We start from the raw sequence: 17,755 nt of genomic DNA, 5'->3' as shown, positions 1-17,755 counted from the left end.
TTCCTTCACTAGATCATTTTACAGATGAGGAAACTGAGGTAAATGAGGTTAAGTGATTTTGCCCAGAGTCACAAAGCTAGTAAGTGTCTAAGATCAAATTTCAACTCAGGAAGACTCATCTTCCTGATTCCAAGCCAAGCACTCTCCCACCTAGTCTGCCCTAATTCTGGTGATGAGCTTCTATCGACAGACCCAGCTGTCACCATGCCTATACCCAACACCCCCAAAGAATCCTGGAATGTCAGAGCTAGAAGAGACCTTAGAGGTCAACTTATCCAACCCTTTTCATTATAAAGATGAGGAAACCAAATACCAAAAAGGTTAGTTGATTTGCCCCAGCACTGGTAAATGGCATATCTAGGGTAAGAACTTACTTAAATAAGTCGAATGTTCTTTCCCCTACAGTGTGCTTGCTCTCAATAGACCTATTATAAATCCTTGTTCCTAATCATAGTTCAATCTCACAGTTTTCTACTGGGAAAAAATTATTTTCATGTGTTTTATATTTTTGTCAAAACTCTGATTTACATTCTTTCTTTTAGGCTTACTCTAATTTCTTTCCAGCAGTAGGGTTGTGATAAATTGCACATCTGTGTTAACTCTACTTGGAATGGGGCCAAACAGCTGGGTTTCTGGATGGTGTTACTTTCTTTTGAATCATTTTACAAGTCCAATTGCAAAGGCACCCCAAATCTATACAGAGCATGAAGGGGAAAAAAGCTCATGATCTTTGGAGCAATTTGTAAGGCAGACTCACAGGAACATATGACATATAAATATCTGTGTCCACATACAAATATCAATATTGGCAAAAACCTCAAAGAAAAGAATCTGCTTGATTCATTAATAGCAGGACCCTGAGGATGCTCATTCTAGATGTCTGTAGGTTTGGGATAGGTCATTCAATGGACAATGATTAAGCCCCTCACACCTTGACATTGAGAGGGAAAAGGTGAGAGAGAGACAGAGAGACAGAGAGAGACACACAGACAGAGAGACAGAGAGAGAGAGACAGAGAGACACAGAGAGAGAGAGAGAGAGAGAGAGAGAGAGAGAGAGAGAGAGAGAGAGAGAGAGAGAGAGAGGAGGGAGAGAGAGAGAGAGAGAGAGAGACGGTGAGAGAGAGACAGAAAGAAAGAGAGAGAGAGAGAGACAGAGAGACAGAGAGACAGAGAGACAGAGAGACAGAGAGACAGAGAGAGACAGAGAGAGAGACAGACAGAGAGACAGACAGACAGAGAGACAGAGAGACTGAGACAGAGAGACTGAGACAGAGACAGAGAGAGACAGAGAGACAGAGAGAGAGAGAGAGAGAGAGAGAGAGAGAGAGAGAGAGAGAGAGAGAGAGAGAGAGAGAGAGAGAGATGTAACAAAGCAAGGGCCAGATGGAACGATGCATGATCTGCATTTATTATGAGAAAGAGAAAGGTTTTTATAGAAAGTCCAGTATTAAGCATAATATCATTTAAGAGGTGTAACTTTCCCACAGAATATTGTTTTTGAAAAGATTTTGCCCAAAACATTTCTAGGGCATTTCTACAAACCCAAGTAAGTGAAGAATGTTGACAATAACTTAGGGGTATACAGGAATCAGGGAAAAAGAGAGCTGGGTTATTTGGTTTTGACATTACAAACGCTTCTTTGGTCATCAAAATAATGAACAACTCAAGTATTATTATGAAGGAAGATTTTCAGGAGATGTTTTTACACTCAGTTAGACAAAACTTTTGAGCTGCTATATTGAAATCCAGCCTTGCCATGTAAATCCCAGGCAAACTCATAAGCATGTCTTTTATCGATGCTTTTTCCTCAGTGGGCCTAATTTGTCATAGGTTCCTCCATAACATCTAAGTGTGCTAGAGGGCAAAGTGGATCAGTAAGGCAAGTCACTTAAACAAGTTTACCTCAGTTTCCTCATCTGTAAAATAAACTGGAGAAGGAAATAGTAAGTCATTCCAATATTTGTAAGAAAACCCCAAATAGGTTCACAAAGAGCCTGAAACTACTGAATATCAACAATAACAAATCTAAGTACCCTAAGTAAAAATTTCAAAGCTTAAAACTATAACCATGTTACATGGCTGTCTTTTTAGCCTTCATAGGGACCCATCTTTACTTAAGAAACTGGAGGGAATCCTGATATCAGATGACTTTTTTCTTTGGAGCTATCAGCAATACTAAGAGGAGGGTGAACCAAAAATAAGATGATGTCATCAATGTATAGGTAAAGGCAAGGTCTATATTTGGCAAATAGGCAAGTACCCTCAGTAAAGGTGATTTGTTGATTTTGGCCACCACCATAATCAGTATGGATTGCTCACCTGAACTGTTCTGGCACTGCCCTTCAGGGTTGGACTAAGAGTTCAAATGACCAGAGCAGCGAGGTCAGTTTGTTCAGTATACACCCAGATGTGGCCTTTCCAGTTATGCCAGTGAGATTATCAATGAGCTCTTATTTGAATCAACTGTGCTGTAGAGGTGACAATGCCATCTCATTCCTCATCTCCTGAAGCTACTAATCCATAGCTCCTGAGTCTACATAATTAATGTTAGAAAAATTGATAGAAATGAAGTAAATACCAATATAGGCACTGCTGGATAGCAGTATGAATCCTAGATTTGAATCAGAAGACTTGTTTTATATTGATCTTAGATTCAAATCTAAAAGGAAACAAGCTGGAGGCTATCTAGATCTAGCTGCTTATAATACAGATGAAGAAACTGAGGAAAAGAGAGGGGAACTGACTTACCTAATGTCACAAAGGAAGCAACTCAGTTTTCTGGTTCCAAATATTTCCACTGGTCCATCCTTATACTTATGTGATCTGGGATAAACCATTTTACTCTTCTTGATCTAATTTTGTTTATCTGTAAAATGAAAGAGTTATACTCTAAGGTTCCTTTTTCCATCTTTAAATCTCTGATCCCATAATCATAATAACTTTTGTTTTTGTTGTTCAGTTGTTTCAATCCTATTAGACTCTTTGTGTTCCCATTTGGGGTTTTCTCAGCAAAGAACTAGAGTAGTTTGCTATTTCCTTCTCTGGCTCATTTTACAGATGAGGAAACTGAGGCAGATATGGTTACATGAATTGCCCAGGGTCACATAGCTAGTAAGTGTCTGAGGTCAGAGTTGAACTCAAGAAGATGAGTCTTCCTGACTTCAGAAACAGAACTCTCTACCCATTGCACAACTTAGCTGCCCCTAGGTAGTGCAATGGGTAGAGATTTAATTTAATTCTGATTTAATTCTATTTAATTTAATTTAATTCTATCAGTGACATCACCTGATTCATCAGATCCCTTTTTCAAATAAGTGCTCAGTGTTCCCTTTGACTTCTCTCTCCCTCACTTTGAACATCTAATCAATTCTCCTTTCGTAATACCTCTGACTCATGGCCCCTCCTCTCTACTCCCACTGTTAACTACACTCATTCACTTACTTGTTCCATTATTTTTTGTGTATATGACATGTCTCTTTATTAGATTGCAATTAATCAAACAACAAAAATTCATTAGATATCTATGAAATATGCCAGATAATGAGATATTAGATGTAAAATATTTTGGAAACCTTAAAGTGTTATCAATATCTACATTAGCTATCATCATCATCATCATCATTTCATTTTCATCATTGTCTTTTTCAGCTTTTGTCCCCATTGTGAGCAAACTTCATTGGTGAATTTTGAGAACTTGCAAGTCCACCCACAATCCAGCCTGACCATAAGGCTTTTTACTTGCATAAAACACTTTAGTGAATCCTAATCCATCCTTGCCATCCTCACCCACTTTGAGCCATCGTTAGGTGGTTGAACTATTCACACTGTTAAAACAAAGGACTGTGTCCATTTCTGAAATTTTACCTTCAAGTACAAATTCTCAGGAAAACTGAACAAAAATAGACAACAAAAGAATTTTTCCATTTCTTTCAAACCCATTGCTTAATTTCCTTGGGTTCAGATTTCTTTTGGGCATGTGCTACTTTGCAGAGCTGTTCTGCAATATCTAATAATCCATGATTCAATAACACAAAAAGTTCTTAGCCTCTGCTATTCTTGCGTCACCTAAGTGGGAAACAGTTGGACTTTTAATAGTTCAAATCTATTTTGTTTTCACACAGAAATAAAATTGCCAGGATAATCCCAGGGGCTACCTCCATATATCCTATTAAATTGAACTCTAAACATTGATGAACCATGATATTAGATTTCAACACTGTATATTTAAATGGGGGGCTAACTTCTTAATTTGAATACATTGGTATAATTAAATTGCGGTGATTCAATCAAAGAGATGTTTTCCATTGCTGGAGTTAATAAGGCAGAAAACAGCTCTGAAACAGGAGAGGATCAAAGAAGGTATAGGGAATTTTTGGCAAGTCAAAGAAGAAAAAAGAAATGGGTTTCATAACTTTCCATTTATATACCTGAATCCATTCCTGTCTTCAGAAAAATCATCAGTTCTATATACTAGATTAACTAGTACGCCATATAATTGATTTTCAGTGTGGCTTATGGAAATCACTTTTAATGCACTGAACCCACATGGATTTACATTGAGGGAACATCTTGTCCTGTGAAGATTACGGGTCACAGAACCAAGAATACAGAAATGAACTTAAGGATATTGTGATTCACTGGCATATGTATATATATATATATATATATATACATATATGTATATATATGTATATATATATATATATCCACATGATTTTACCTTTATGGTTGGTAATGTATAAAAAATAATTTCATGCTCAGTAGAAGATGAGATTCTCATGTGAAGAGAACAAACATAGAAGATGTTTTAGTAAAATGAAAGGGACAAACAAGAGAAGAAACAAGATTGTAAAATGTTACTAAAGAAGTCTTGACCATAAAATTTATTCAACTGTAAACAAATATATTTAAACAAATGAATTTTGGATATGGTCAGCAATTATCTAATTATTCTCTATTGATTAGTTGCAATTTCGCATCTATCAGTCTTGTTTCTCTTAATCACATGGATTTATGACTCATGTAAAGGAAGGTTAATGACCAAGAAGAAGGGGCAGTTGGGTGACTCAATGAATTGAGAGTCAGGCCTAAAGATGAAGAGTCCTGGGTTCAAATCTGGTCTCAGCCACTTCCTTGGTGTCTGACCCTAGATGAGTCATTTAACCCCCATCGCCTAGACTTTACCATTCTTCTGCCTTAGAACCAATACACAGTATTGATTCTAAGACAGAAAGTAAGGTGTTTTTTTTAAATAACCATTAAAAATTTTAGTTTTCCTAAGCCTCTAATGAACCCCCTCATTAATAACCTTCTTTGATAGGTCTGAAGACATTCTGCAATATGAAACTGGTAATATATTCATGTTACTAAAAAAAGGCATTTTGCAAATATACTTTCTTTCCCTTTGCTAAATTGCCCTTGTAGTTTACAGCAAAGTGAACCCCCTTTTCCTGCAGTGGGAGAAAGGCCAGCACCACAGAAAGGTCAGTGCCAGTGATTAGAAGCTTAGTTCTGTTTATCTACAGAGAGATGGGATTTAAAATCCATCCATACAAAAGCCTATTTCACATTTCTGTCCCCAAATGAAGGGTACCAAGTGGAAAGATAAACTTATAGCAGAAAGGACTTTTAGTAGTTACCCAGCTAATGAACACCACTAATGTGTTGAGGGAATAGGGTCAAACGTCCAGGCTGAATAGAATTCAACCAGTTATGATAGACACAAATACCATATTATCAACTTTTTACTTAAAGTTGATACCATACCTCCCGCCTGCATAAAAACTGCCTCTACACCCCTCTCCACCCCCCCATTAGTGATTGGGTGGGGGTGGAGGGTTGGATACAGTGGATGTAGCCAAAAAAAAAAATTGGGACTAGAAAGCCTAAGGTTCAATATTTGCCTGATACATGCTGACTGCGTGAGCCTGGCAAGCCTCTTTTGCCTCTACAGGGCTCAGGATGCTCTCTAAGACTGTGTCAAAGGACAGTTGTCAGTCCCCATTGGCAGTTTCTTCTGCATCTCTTCATTAGTTCTCTCCATTCCTCAAACCGTAGCTCTTACCTCTCAGATTGTGGCCATTATATGTCAGCTATGTGGTAATGAAGAAATTCTATATGAATTACCTCTTACAGAGACAATGGAAAAGTTCCTTTGAATTGCCCAGATCAGTGGTGTCCAACTCACACAGAGGGTGCCTGTGGCAGCAACAGATTTTCTTTGTTGCTGTTCAGTCATTTCAGTTGTATCTGACTCTGGGACCCATTTTCTTAGGCAAAGATACTGGAGTGATTTGCCATTTCCTTCTCCAGCTTATTTTACAGATGAGGAAACTGAAGCCAACAGGTTGAAGTAATTTGCCCAGGGTCACACAGCTAGAAAATATCTGAGGCCAGATTTGAACTCAGGAAGATGAGTCTGCCTGATTACAAGCGTGGTGCTCTAATCACAGAACACCTAGCTGCCCTATTTTCTTAGAAAATTTTAACATATTTTCTTGGGAAGCCACAAATCAACATTATCTATGTTGTATTATATTTTAAATTTTATTTTGTCAAACATTTCCTAATTACATTTTTATCTGGTCTGAGTCACACTGGGGAGTTTTGCAGTTTGCTTGTGTAATGATAATTTTAGCATTGTGACTTGAAAAATCTAAATTAATTGGTCGCCAGGGAAAATCCCAAATAATAAAATACCCAAGACAGCTGGAAATTGTGGTGATTTTAATTAATATAGAGAGAAGGAATTAAGGAGAAGAGAGAGAGAGAGAGGAAAGAGTTAATTTAAACTGCTCCGGCTCAGGCTGAGCCAGGTAGTAGTTAAAGGCCTTGGCCAAAGTGGCCTCCCTGAGCCCAAGGGAAAGGGAGTCAGTCTTATCATTCATCACGAGACCCTCTCAAGGAAGCTGTCTGAGGGAGATCCTCCAGGCTGAGTTCCCGAACTTACTCCTAGCTGCTCATTTAGACTTCCTTTTAAAGATCTTTTCTTTTGTGTCACCTCCCCTAAATTTTCACATCTACCAAGCACAGCAGAGGCTTTTCTCCAGGACTGCCCATTCTTTAATTCTCACCTTCTTTGATTACATTTTCTCCAGGACTACCCACTCTTTAGTTCTCACCTTCTCTGGTTAGATTATATCTTCTGAGGTACTTCACACTTCTCTGTTAAACTTGCCTTTTGTGAGTTACTTGACCTTTTTGTGATTAATTTAACCTTTATAGGTACTTAACACCTTTTTGCATTAGATCTAAAAATAGACTTAGCTCAAAGTTCTAGCTTCACTATAAGGTATGAGTTAAGTACCTTCATTGTTCAATCAGGAGTTTACAACTTTATCTTCCCCTAAAGTATGTCTGAGTAGGGTGGAGTAATTTTGAAATTCACACTTGGACCCTAATGACCTCCTTTGCCTACAAGAGTGGCTCCAAAGCTTTCTTATCTAAGCTGTACTGCTATTATCTACTCTCCAAGGCTCAGTTATAGCCTATGGATTAGTGACAATAATTCAAAGCCACATTAATGTGCTTTTGAGGTTCTTCATGACGTGTTTTGTTTTCTGTTTGGAAGTGCTTTAAGAGACTGTGTTGAATGGAAGGAAATTTTATATTTTGGAAGCTTATACAATCTCTTCCTCTCTGTTCATCAGAGAACAAAGTCCAGATTCAAAATAACAAGTGAAGCAAGAACAACAAAACATGAAAAGCTGGGTTAGGAACACGGTTATGTTTAGATGAAATGCAGCAGGGGTGATCATTAGAGACATACTAATTAACAAAAGAATGATTTCAGTGTATGCGTAGCTATACTTTAAAGAACACACACACACACACACACACAGAGGGCAACCTAAACATTTGTTTAAAAATGTCTAAGTAGCACTATATTGTTGAATTGCTCTCAGTTCTAGTTAAGGGCTGAGGTGACATCACACCGAGAACCTCACCACGGGTTAGCACTCTTCTAGTAAGGCGTCATCCTTATCTTGGAACTGGGGAGAGGACTATTTTCCCCCCAACCTTGGCTTTCAATGCCATGCACAGTTGAGGAACCTGGGCTCTGCTATTTATTAGCCCTGCCCCTGGGCAGGTCATTTAACTTCAAAGAGCCTCCATTTCTTCATCTGTAAAATGGAGATAATACTCGTTATACTTACCTCACAGGGTGTTTGGGAGGATCTATTAAGATAATGGATGAAAAGTGCTTTGCATACTTTATTAACACTGATTATTATTATTAATTAAGGCCAGATATATCATTTCCAAATACCAAGACATTTGTAATACTTTGGTGGTACTAGATAGTTTTTATCACTTTTCGGAGCTACAATGTGTATTATCTTTAAGAAGAAAGACAAACACACAACCTCAGAAGTACACATACAGCCTGAGCCTAGTTATTGACCATTTCTGTTTCCAGAACCTGGAGTGATCCGATTTGGAAAAGAATTCAAAACAACAAATCATTTGCATCATGTGCAGGTCAACACAAGTTCAGGAGAACTGGATTAATAGCTTCCTTTAATGTGTATGTGGAAGAGAAAAGAGCACAAAGAATGGGAGCCAGCTTGGAAAGAATCTTGACCCCTCCAAGAATATACAGATTAATCAGAAGACAACCAACCTAAGTCCCATCACCCTTCCTCCTTCACAAGCCAAAGCAGAACCATCCACAAAGGGTTCTCAGCTCCTAGACAGCTCTAGCACTGGGAACAGAGCTAGAAGTATTTAGGCAGGATTTTTTTTTTAAAGGCTGAGTAATACATTTAGGTGGTGCAAGTATTATAATGAATGTACAAAGTGAGCCTGCTCAGTGTTAAAATGAGTTTCCCATCCCTGCTGTCACCTAATGAAATGAGGTGTTTACACAGGATTATTATAGCCTTCAGAGCCAAGCTAAACTTGTTCTGGGGAAGTACTCTAGGAGAGCAAGTATCTTAGAAGAAGATATTCCCTCTCTCCCCACAAATCCTCCATACCCCCATACAAACCTCACATTATCCCCCATTTTTCCAAAATAACCTTTCCTTTCCCAATAAATATTACAGGAAGTACTCTAGGAGAGCAAGTAGCTTAGAAGGTCTGGATTTGGGTTGATAGCCTCTTACGTGGTCTATTTTCCCTCTTCCTGTTGAAGTAGATATTTATCTCTAAGTCTGAGTCAGCATGCAAGTGGAGGGAGGGGAAAGAGACAAAATTTCAGTGTCCTCCTAGTCTCAGTATACTATTTCTGGGGACTAGGGGTGGGAAGTATTGGCACAGTCCTTCCTCTGTCCATATTCTATACACATCCAAATAGGGTCTATTGGTCAGTTCAGAAAAACACAGCATGCAAGGCATCTGTCCAGCAACAGCTCTAAACCCATTCTGTCATCATCTGTTTTTGAAGTCTGGATTTAAGACAGGAGAACAAAGCTTCTACTTTTCATTCTCTTTATTGCCAACAGTTTAAAATGGTCAACATCCCCAAAAAAAGTTTGGATAATAAATACTGCACTTTAGGCTGTAATAAATAAAAAGTTTATTAACAAGGAATGCACTTCTCCAGCCACAAGTGTGGGTAATTTTTTGTCTTGAAAAATTAAAGAAAAAAAAATATGGCCATAATTCACAGTTGAGCAGCCCAAAGCAGCTCCAGTTACAGCCGTTCAATAATGTGGGAGCTTTCTCCCCTCCCTCCCCTTCAGGAAGTGTATTCACAGTTCCAAGTCCTCTGTCTGAAATGTTCTCTACAGAGAGAAGTTAAAAGTCAATGCAATTTTGCTGAGAAATTGTCCAAAAAACCTCTTAAACAGGTACATCAAGGAAAACCGCATTCTAGTACACTGTTTAAGGGCCTCCAAAGACAAGATTTTTTTTTTTAATGCCTCAGTCTGGTCCCAGCCCAGTAGGCTGCAAAGGAATTGTTTTCGTACCACCACCTGTCCATCTTCAACATACTGATCGTTCTCCTGCCTTCCCTTTCGTTCTCACAGTGAAATAAAAAAAAAAGTCCTTTGGATTTAGACAGAAAAGTCCTTTAGTTACATCTTTGCAGCAACATGTTCAGTGCATATTCCATTCGGTTTTTTAATTCTAACGAACACCCGGTTATCAGCAAGGTCGTCAGTCTGAAGGTAGTGGATATCCTATCTTCATTGATATACGTCAGCAGATATTCTTCATTCTGACTACAGATAATAATTTTCGTGTGATCATGGTAGAAGTTCACCTGGAGAAGAGAGAGAGAGAAGGGGGGAGGATGAGACCATTGTGGGATGAAGCTAAGGAGATTTCTGCAGAGTCAAGTCATCATAGGCTTTGGGTGGAGGAAGGATGTGATCACCATTTACCTGAAATGTGCCGTCATTAAAGAGCATCATTAAGGCCTTGTCTGATTTTAACCACTGTAGCAGGTAGAGTCTTGGTCTTCGGATATCTGTAACACTAGGTAGGTCTCCACCCTGAGAGAAAGGAGGAAGATTTCAGAAATTAGCCCTTGTGTGGCTGGATTGGCAACACACATGCAGAATTCTGGCTAGTCAGAGCCACTTACATCCATGAGGTTCTCCTCCATGTAGTGAGAGAAGTATTTCAGCACCGTCACTTGGCTGATGAATTGTTGCGGAGCTTCTGTAGCTGGAAAAACAGAACACTGTCCAAGCTCTGCATAATAGTGGACTGTCCTAACAGGCAAGGAGGAGAGAAAAGAAGAAAAAACAGGAGTCAGGAGGGAGGTCATGTTTTCTCAGAAATGACACAGAAGCAAAAAATTGAATAAATTGATTGAAATTATGAATTTACTGAATTCTTACTTTTTGTCAGGAAGGAGACTCATATGGGCACCATTGTTGAAGAGCACACCAACTGTATGATCCGATAGCTGATAACCAAAGCCGTATTTATTTGAGTAATCTACCCATTTGGTCACCCACTGGAATGAAGTGACCAATTGCTCTTTGGGGATAAAATCAGCCTCTGGCATGTTTTCTAGACACCCTCGAAGTACCCTTGCCACTGTATCTGCAACACTGCCCATCGTACTGTCTTCGAGACCTGAAAAACAAAGAGATTGGGATTTCAGAGATAACATTTTGGTATGGAATGGAAGACATGTTTTATTTATTTTAGGACTTTGGAGAAATCTAGATCTAAACCAAAGGACTCAACACCTATACTTTACTTTGGGATTTGCATCTTTCCTGCTCTGCTGTTACCAATTGAGAGGATTTAGAGTTGAAAGGGACATTTGAGTTATCTATAAGATCACAAATTTTGACCTGAAAGAACCTTATCACTCCTCTAGTTTGACTGATTATTTTACAGAGAAGGAAACAAGAGATTCAAAGATGATAAATGTCCTGCCCATTGTGACAGTGAGAGGAGGGATTCAAGCCCAGGTCCTGACTCCTATTCTATCTATTATATCACACTGCCTCGATTTTCAGATTTGGAAGACTAACTGACTTGGCCACAAAGGGAATGAGTAGCAGAGCTCAGTTTCTAAACTAATTATTCTGACTTCAAATCCAGCCTTCTTGCTCCTACACATTCCATTGTAGGAAATTGTGATCAACCACACAAACATCTGTGTTCTTATATGACTTTAGCTAACTGAGTCTTTTTAGCATTTAGATTTTCCAAGATTGACAAGCATATTGTCATCTACTTACATTCACTGCTACTGCTGCAGCTGCCAAGAGTCCCTCTGACAATCATTCGAATTGCATCACCAATTTGCTGCTTGGAATCAACTGCAGGTGCTCCAGAGTTGGCAACAGCAGTGTTGGGTGGCTGGATCTCCTGAGAAGAGAGAGTCCTGCATTAAGAATTAAGCATCTGAATACATTTTAAGGTTCAACACTAAAAGGCAAGACTTTCAAAAAGCTTTCCTAGTAACCTACATGGATGAAAGATTAAAAGGATGGGAAGGAGCTCAATTATGAAAACTAGATCATTTGTTGACTGCCATTAAAGTTGGCTTTTTAGCTTTTGTGCCATGGCACATGAAAGGGCCAGAATCAAGATTTTTTAAAGGTGATGGGAAAAGTGGGGTGGAACCAGAAGGTTCTGAAAAAAAAAATTGATGGGTATATTGCATGCTTAGGCTATGAGAAATAGAGATTGAGTCAATGTGTGGGCAAAGCTTCGAGAATGATCAGCTACAATCAAAGCAAGCAAATGCTTTTTTTCTTTCCCCGCATACCTCATCCACTCTATGTTTGATGGGCTGTTGGGTTATTGACGTTTTCTTCAGATCATGTCGGAGTTTGTAAATTTCCTCATCTTCTTTAGTTAGTCTATCTGCAAATCAAGGGGAAAAGGATGTAAGTATGGCTGCAATGCAATCCAATTTTAAAAAGAAACATCTAAATTCTTTGTTTTGCCTGATTTATTTCTCCCTATCTTATATTTTCAGCTTATGAGCAACCATAACAGAAAAAGCATTTTGCAAAATGTCATTGGTTGCATCTAATCAGCAGTATGTTCAACTGATTAATTAACAAAAAGCTGTCAATCACAATAAATAGTACTTAGAGAAACTAATTATACCATAAATGTCTGTCTGCTATGTATTGATAGCATGTTCAGAGATCTTGAAGTTAATATTATTCTGAGCTTTATAATAAAAAAATAAAGTTAATTATACTTAACAGAGCTTTCTAGGGCTAGCCTATAGATTAAAAAACAATAAAGCTAAAGGTTATAAGGTAACTTACTATGTGTATCAAAATATCTTGCTTTTTCCTTTTTGCCACCAAAAAGAGCTGCAGCCGCTTTCTTGAAGAAATTCTTGGCGGGACTTGATAAGTGGAAGTCTGGAACCGTATGACAGCAGCTAGAAGAAAGTCTATCTGGGGTAAAGCCCTGTGAAGTGACAGGAAAAAAAAAGACAATCAGAAAACTGTAAGATGCCTGGAATGTTGTGCAAAGCAGGTTATGGCAGCAAAAGATAATGCACCAACCTGCAAGAAGAAGTCATGACGTATGATGTCATCTAAACTGGGACGATCTTCAGGGTTTTTGGACAACATGCTTGCTATTAAGTGCTTTGCAGGGGCCAGCAACGAAGATGGCATTGTGTACCTGGCTTCCCTTATACATCTATAGGTTTCTTTGAGATTTGTCGTTTCAAATGGAGGTCTTCCCAGTAACATTGTATACCTAGAAGAGAAGGGAAACTTTCTTCAGGAAAGGTTGCACAGTGAATCCTTTTAAAGGTTTCTGAAACCCCAAATTTGCATTTAGAATTCAAAGTGGAGCACAGTAGTACTTACATTACGCAGCCTAAGGCCCAAATATCTGATTCACAGCCATGCCCTTGTTTATTGAGGACTTCAGGAGAGAGATAGTTTGGAGTGCCACAGATTGTTCTAAAAGATGACAACAACAACAACAATTATTAGGAAGTTGCGCTTTTTTCAAAGGAGAGGTGAATTTTTTCCAAGAGTTAATAGGGATGGAAACTTTAAAAAAAAAATCTCAAGCTTAATATTTATAATATGGACCCAACAGATGATTTTTGGGAAACAGAAGCAAAGAAAATATAGGGGCAGGGGGTTGATTTGCTTCAAAATTTATAAGATATTACTACTCTGTTGTCATGTCTGACAGTCTAACAGACTAAGGCCACTGTTCTCCCTCTAGGAAAACAAGATCTTTCCTTTTAATATTATGCACATATTTGGCTTGTTTGTCTTCTCTGGGTTATCAATTTATCAGCAGCCTTAAGATTATGTGCTCCAGGTATTAATTGCCCTATATTAGCAATCTGACTGAAACATAGCATGGCTAGATTTTCTTATTCTCTCCTGCCCATACATTCTGGCAGGGTACATCTTTTGGACTCTTACCTTCTTCTGTGTTCCAATGGCTCCAACCTTGCTGCCAAGCCAAAGTCCCCCACTTTTAGTTCCATGGCTTCATTAATAAAGAAATTACCTAGAAATAAGCATAGGCAAGAACATGATTCCTCCTTGATGGTGTCCAAGAGTCAGATACAGTTGCTGTTGATTAGGAGGATCAAAGGCTCTCTTAAAACGGGTTCACTGCAAGATGATTATGGGGAGGGGGAATGAATGTAGTCATTCATTAGATCAGATAAACATATAAAAAGCAATTTTTTTTAAAAGGCATAAAGCTCCCCCTTTCCAAAAGGTCAGGGTTTCAGGCATTGGCTTACCTAATTTAAGATCTCTGTGTAAGATTTCTTGTTCGTGAAGGTATTTGAGTCCTGACACAATCTGCCTGAGGTAGTAGCGGACTTCTGGCTCCGTCAATACCTTCCTGGCTTTCAAGATATGAGCCATAGACTGAGGAGGAGGGAAAAAAAAGTTGTCAAAATCTGCCATTTGCCTTTTGCTTTTCATAGGAAGTGGGTTTCATTATAAATGTCTAATATCATTTAAAATTCCAAACAAATAAAATTGGAAAATTCCCTCAGTTTGGGGCAAATGAATTTAATAGTTGTTTGGGCTCATCCTTACCCTTCTACTGCAGTACTCCAGGAGAATATAAATGTTTTCTTTGTCTTCAAAGTAGTGGTAAAACTGTACCACATGCCTGTGATGAAGAATTCGGTGAAGCTCTATTTCTTTGTCAATCTAAAAGAAAAAGCAAGATGTGGTCGGTGAGCTTCACATCACCTCTGAGGAGACAGTGCTTACACATGCAGAAGACATTTTCCTTAGTGGGAAGGGCCATCCTGCCACACAAAGAACATATTTTAAACAACAGTCATACACACCTTTTCTCTTTGATGAGGCTTAGCTACACGGCTGTGAGGAATGATTTTTGCAGCATAGACTTTATTATTGGTCAAATCTGTCATCTCATAACACTTCGCAAAGCCGCCCTAAAATGAGACAAAGATAGGATATGAAGCTAACATGCCAAAAGAGGAAAAAGAAGGGGGGGGGGAAATAATATGGACCCCTTTGTGTGCAGAGAGGGGTCGTTTTTAAAAGAACCCCTTCATCTCAATAACAAAGAAGAGGGTTTATAATATTTTGGGGGTAGAGGAAAGAGAGAACGAAGTCTTTAAGAATGCAATACTCAGTTTTCAGGTAGACGAATTATATAGAGAGGGACTAAAAGCACTGCCATTTCTCCACAAGCCACTGGTTTGACAAAGACAGCAGGCTTCTACTTTTACATTTTTAGCCTAAAAGGTTTGGAAATGCCTGCCTGTGGACCCCCCCGGTAAGAAAAAGGACTTGCCTCGATCGCCATCTACACACACAAAGCCGGCTCTAGAAGCAGTGCCAGGTAAAAGGGCCAAGGGACCAGGGCAGGAAGCAGCAGCTGCTCCTGCAGCTGCCCCGGGGCAGGGACTGGTTAGGAAATGGGGAACGGGGGGGGGGGGGGTGGAGGGTAAGGGGGGGATGGTGGAGAGGTACTACTCGAAACAGCCAGGTCAGCTGGTGCTATTGGGGGAGGAAGCGAGTACAGAAGACGCTTTCCCTGGCCCTCAACTCCATCTCGGTCATGGGGGGGGGGTCCGCGTGGACCCTCACCTCCCCCCAATCCCGCAGTCCAATCTACCCCTCATTCTCTCATCTTTCGTCCGGCTTCGTGCGACTGGGTACCACTCACCTTCCCTAGCACCTTGCCCCGGCAGTAGCGCTTTCCCGTGGTGGGGTCGGTAATAATCCTCGAGACCTCGCCCCCGGAGTGCGAGTGATGGTGGTGATGGTGCGCAGACAGCTGAGGCTGGGGTTGCTGTTGCTGCTGCTGTTGCGCCGCCGCCAGCGGCGGCTGCTGCTGCTGCGACGGCGGCGGCGGCAGCGGATCCTCCGGCAGCTGCTGCTGCTGCTTCTTCTTCCTTGACTCCCCGCCACAGGCTCTACCCAGCGCCTGCTCACACATCTTGGTTGTGCCGGCTGGCTGGTAGGTGATTGTCCTCAGTAATTCCATCACGTCCTCCTCTGCCTCGGCCTTAGCCTCAGCCTCAGCCTCAGCCTTCTCCTTGTTGCCCGGGCGCAGCTCCCACCACAGAGGCTCTGAGCTGGTGCCGCGCTCCCGGTTGCCGGAGCCCGTCTCCTCTGCTAGCACTGCCTCCCAGCCCCTACCCAGTGCGCGCGTTCGACTTGTGCGAGTGGAACGGTCGGGCGCCGTGGTTTTATAGGCAGGGGCGGTTCGAAAAGGGGTGGGCGCTTGAAAAGGGGCAAGACGTCACAAAGAACGCCCCGCCCACCCTCGCCATTCTAAGAGAGCCACACGCCTTTGGAGGTGCGCAGGGGGTGCGTTTTGGAGCCACCCCAAATGCTTGCGGCCGAGGCTGTAGTCCCTTGCCGATCTGAAGCAGTCCGTGGTCCCCAGCTAGAATAGGGAGGAGAGGGGAGGGGGCTGCAGGCTACCATCGCGGTTACGCGAAAAGATCCCTTGTTGGGAAACTAGATGGTCACCATAGAAGATCACCCAGAGGGGCGTAAATGCAAATCAAAGTGGCAGTCCTATCCGCTCACACCCCCCAGCCCATCTGACACCCCCCCCCCCGCCACCCAAGCACAATGTTTCAATGTTTCTCTCTGTCTCTCTCCCTCTCTCTGTCTCTGTCTCTCTCTGTCTCTGTCTCTCTGTCTCTCTCTCTGTCTCTGTCTCTCTCTCTCTCTCTCTCTCTCTCTCTCTCTCTCTCTGTCTCCCTCTCTCTGGCCCTCTCTGTCTCTCTCTCTTCCTTTCTCTCTGTCTCTCTCTGTCTCTGTCTCTGTCTCTCTCTTTCTCTCTCCCTCCCCCTCTCTCTCAATCTTCAATCTCTACCTCTTCCAAGATGAGGATTACAAAGTGGAGGAGAGCCAGGGATCTGAACCTCGTCTTTCTCATGCAAACTCGCAATGCTGCTGCCTGTTAAAGCGAAAACCAGGTTTAAACCAAGGGATTGATTTTGTCCGCGAATCCTTAGTTCTCTCATCTACTCGTCCCCTCTTTCCTCCCAAGCCTAGGTCACATTTCTCATTAATCCCTCTTAGGGTGTCCTTCCGAAAGATGAGGTCCGGGCTGCCCTCGAATTGATAGCTATAGACACCCACCCAGGGCAAACAAAAAGTGTTGACTTTGGGACGCTGGAGAAAGAGGATCTCGAGAAGTCCTTTTTCTCCCCTCCCCCTCCCCCCCATGGACATTAATTTCCCTAAGTTTAAAAGATAATGGTAACTTGCGGAAGCGAAGTCTTCTTGGTGATGTTAGATGTATCTTGACTGATCTGAAGAACTTGGTGGACTTTTGGAGGGGAGAATGGGTTCCTCTATGTACAGAAGAAAAGATGAAATAAAATGATTTTATCCTAAACTCATTTCCACTGGTTTTCTGCGAAGACGGAACTGGAGACTTCCCCGGTCTAATCTCTCTCCCCTACTCTGCCTATGTCTCTTCATCGTTCTAAAGTTCCCGAGTATTCAGAGCCAACCGAGTGGGGGCGGGGCGCTGGGCAGGGGGAGAGCGTGCGTGGTCTTTGCTGACCTTGAACTCTTTGTCCTTTTCGTCATATTATTCAATTAGGCCACTTTAGTCACTGGAGCCTAGCTAGAGGGCCAGGGGCCAGAATACGGCTTTTGGAGGGGAGGTTAGGGGAGAGGCAGGGTGGGGGAAGGGCAGATAAACCTGTCAAGAGATTTGAAGATGGCAAGAGGGAGGAAGAGGGGAGGTGTCTCAGACACCTTTGCCTTGTAGTATACTTTGAAGACAAGATCGCCATCTTCTGGATGAAGACTAGACCAGCTGTCTTGAAAAGTAGTGACAACCTACACATTAGGGAATTAACTCACTCTTAAATGACT

General features: G+C 41.1%; 1 protein-coding gene across 1 annotated transcript; it reads right to left on the bottom strand.

Moving 5' to 3' along the window:
- Nucleotides 1–9,420: 9,420 nt before the first annotated feature.
- PLK2 (polo like kinase 2) lies at nt 9,421–17,377 on the bottom strand. The gene is made up of 16 exons (XM_056824879.1): nt 17,134–17,377; nt 16,740–16,819; nt 15,576–16,301; nt 14,728–14,835; nt 14,468–14,584; nt 14,164–14,293; nt 13,835–13,922; nt 13,259–13,354; nt 12,947–13,145; nt 12,701–12,848; nt 12,187–12,284; nt 11,654–11,783; nt 10,796–11,036; nt 10,537–10,666; nt 10,334–10,444; nt 9,421–10,212 (listed from the first exon to the last, which is right to left on the bottom strand). The coding sequence occupies exons 3-16, from the start codon at nt 15,894–15,896 to the stop codon at nt 10,021–10,023; spliced, it is 2,109 nt and encodes a 702-aa protein (XP_056680857.1). The 5' UTR covers nt 15,897–16,301; nt 16,740–16,819; nt 17,134–17,377; the 3' UTR covers nt 9,421–10,020.
- Between the last annotated feature and the right edge of the window lie 378 nt (nt 17,378–17,755).

This window comes from Monodelphis domestica, chromosome 3 (assembly GCF_027887165.1).
Source record: "Monodelphis domestica isolate mMonDom1 chromosome 3, mMonDom1.pri, whole genome shotgun sequence".
NCBI lineage: Eukaryota > Metazoa > Chordata > Mammalia > Didelphimorphia > Didelphidae > Monodelphis > Monodelphis domestica.
The sequence above is the reverse complement of the archived record's forward strand: the minus strand, read 5'-3'. Positions and strand labels throughout refer to the sequence as shown.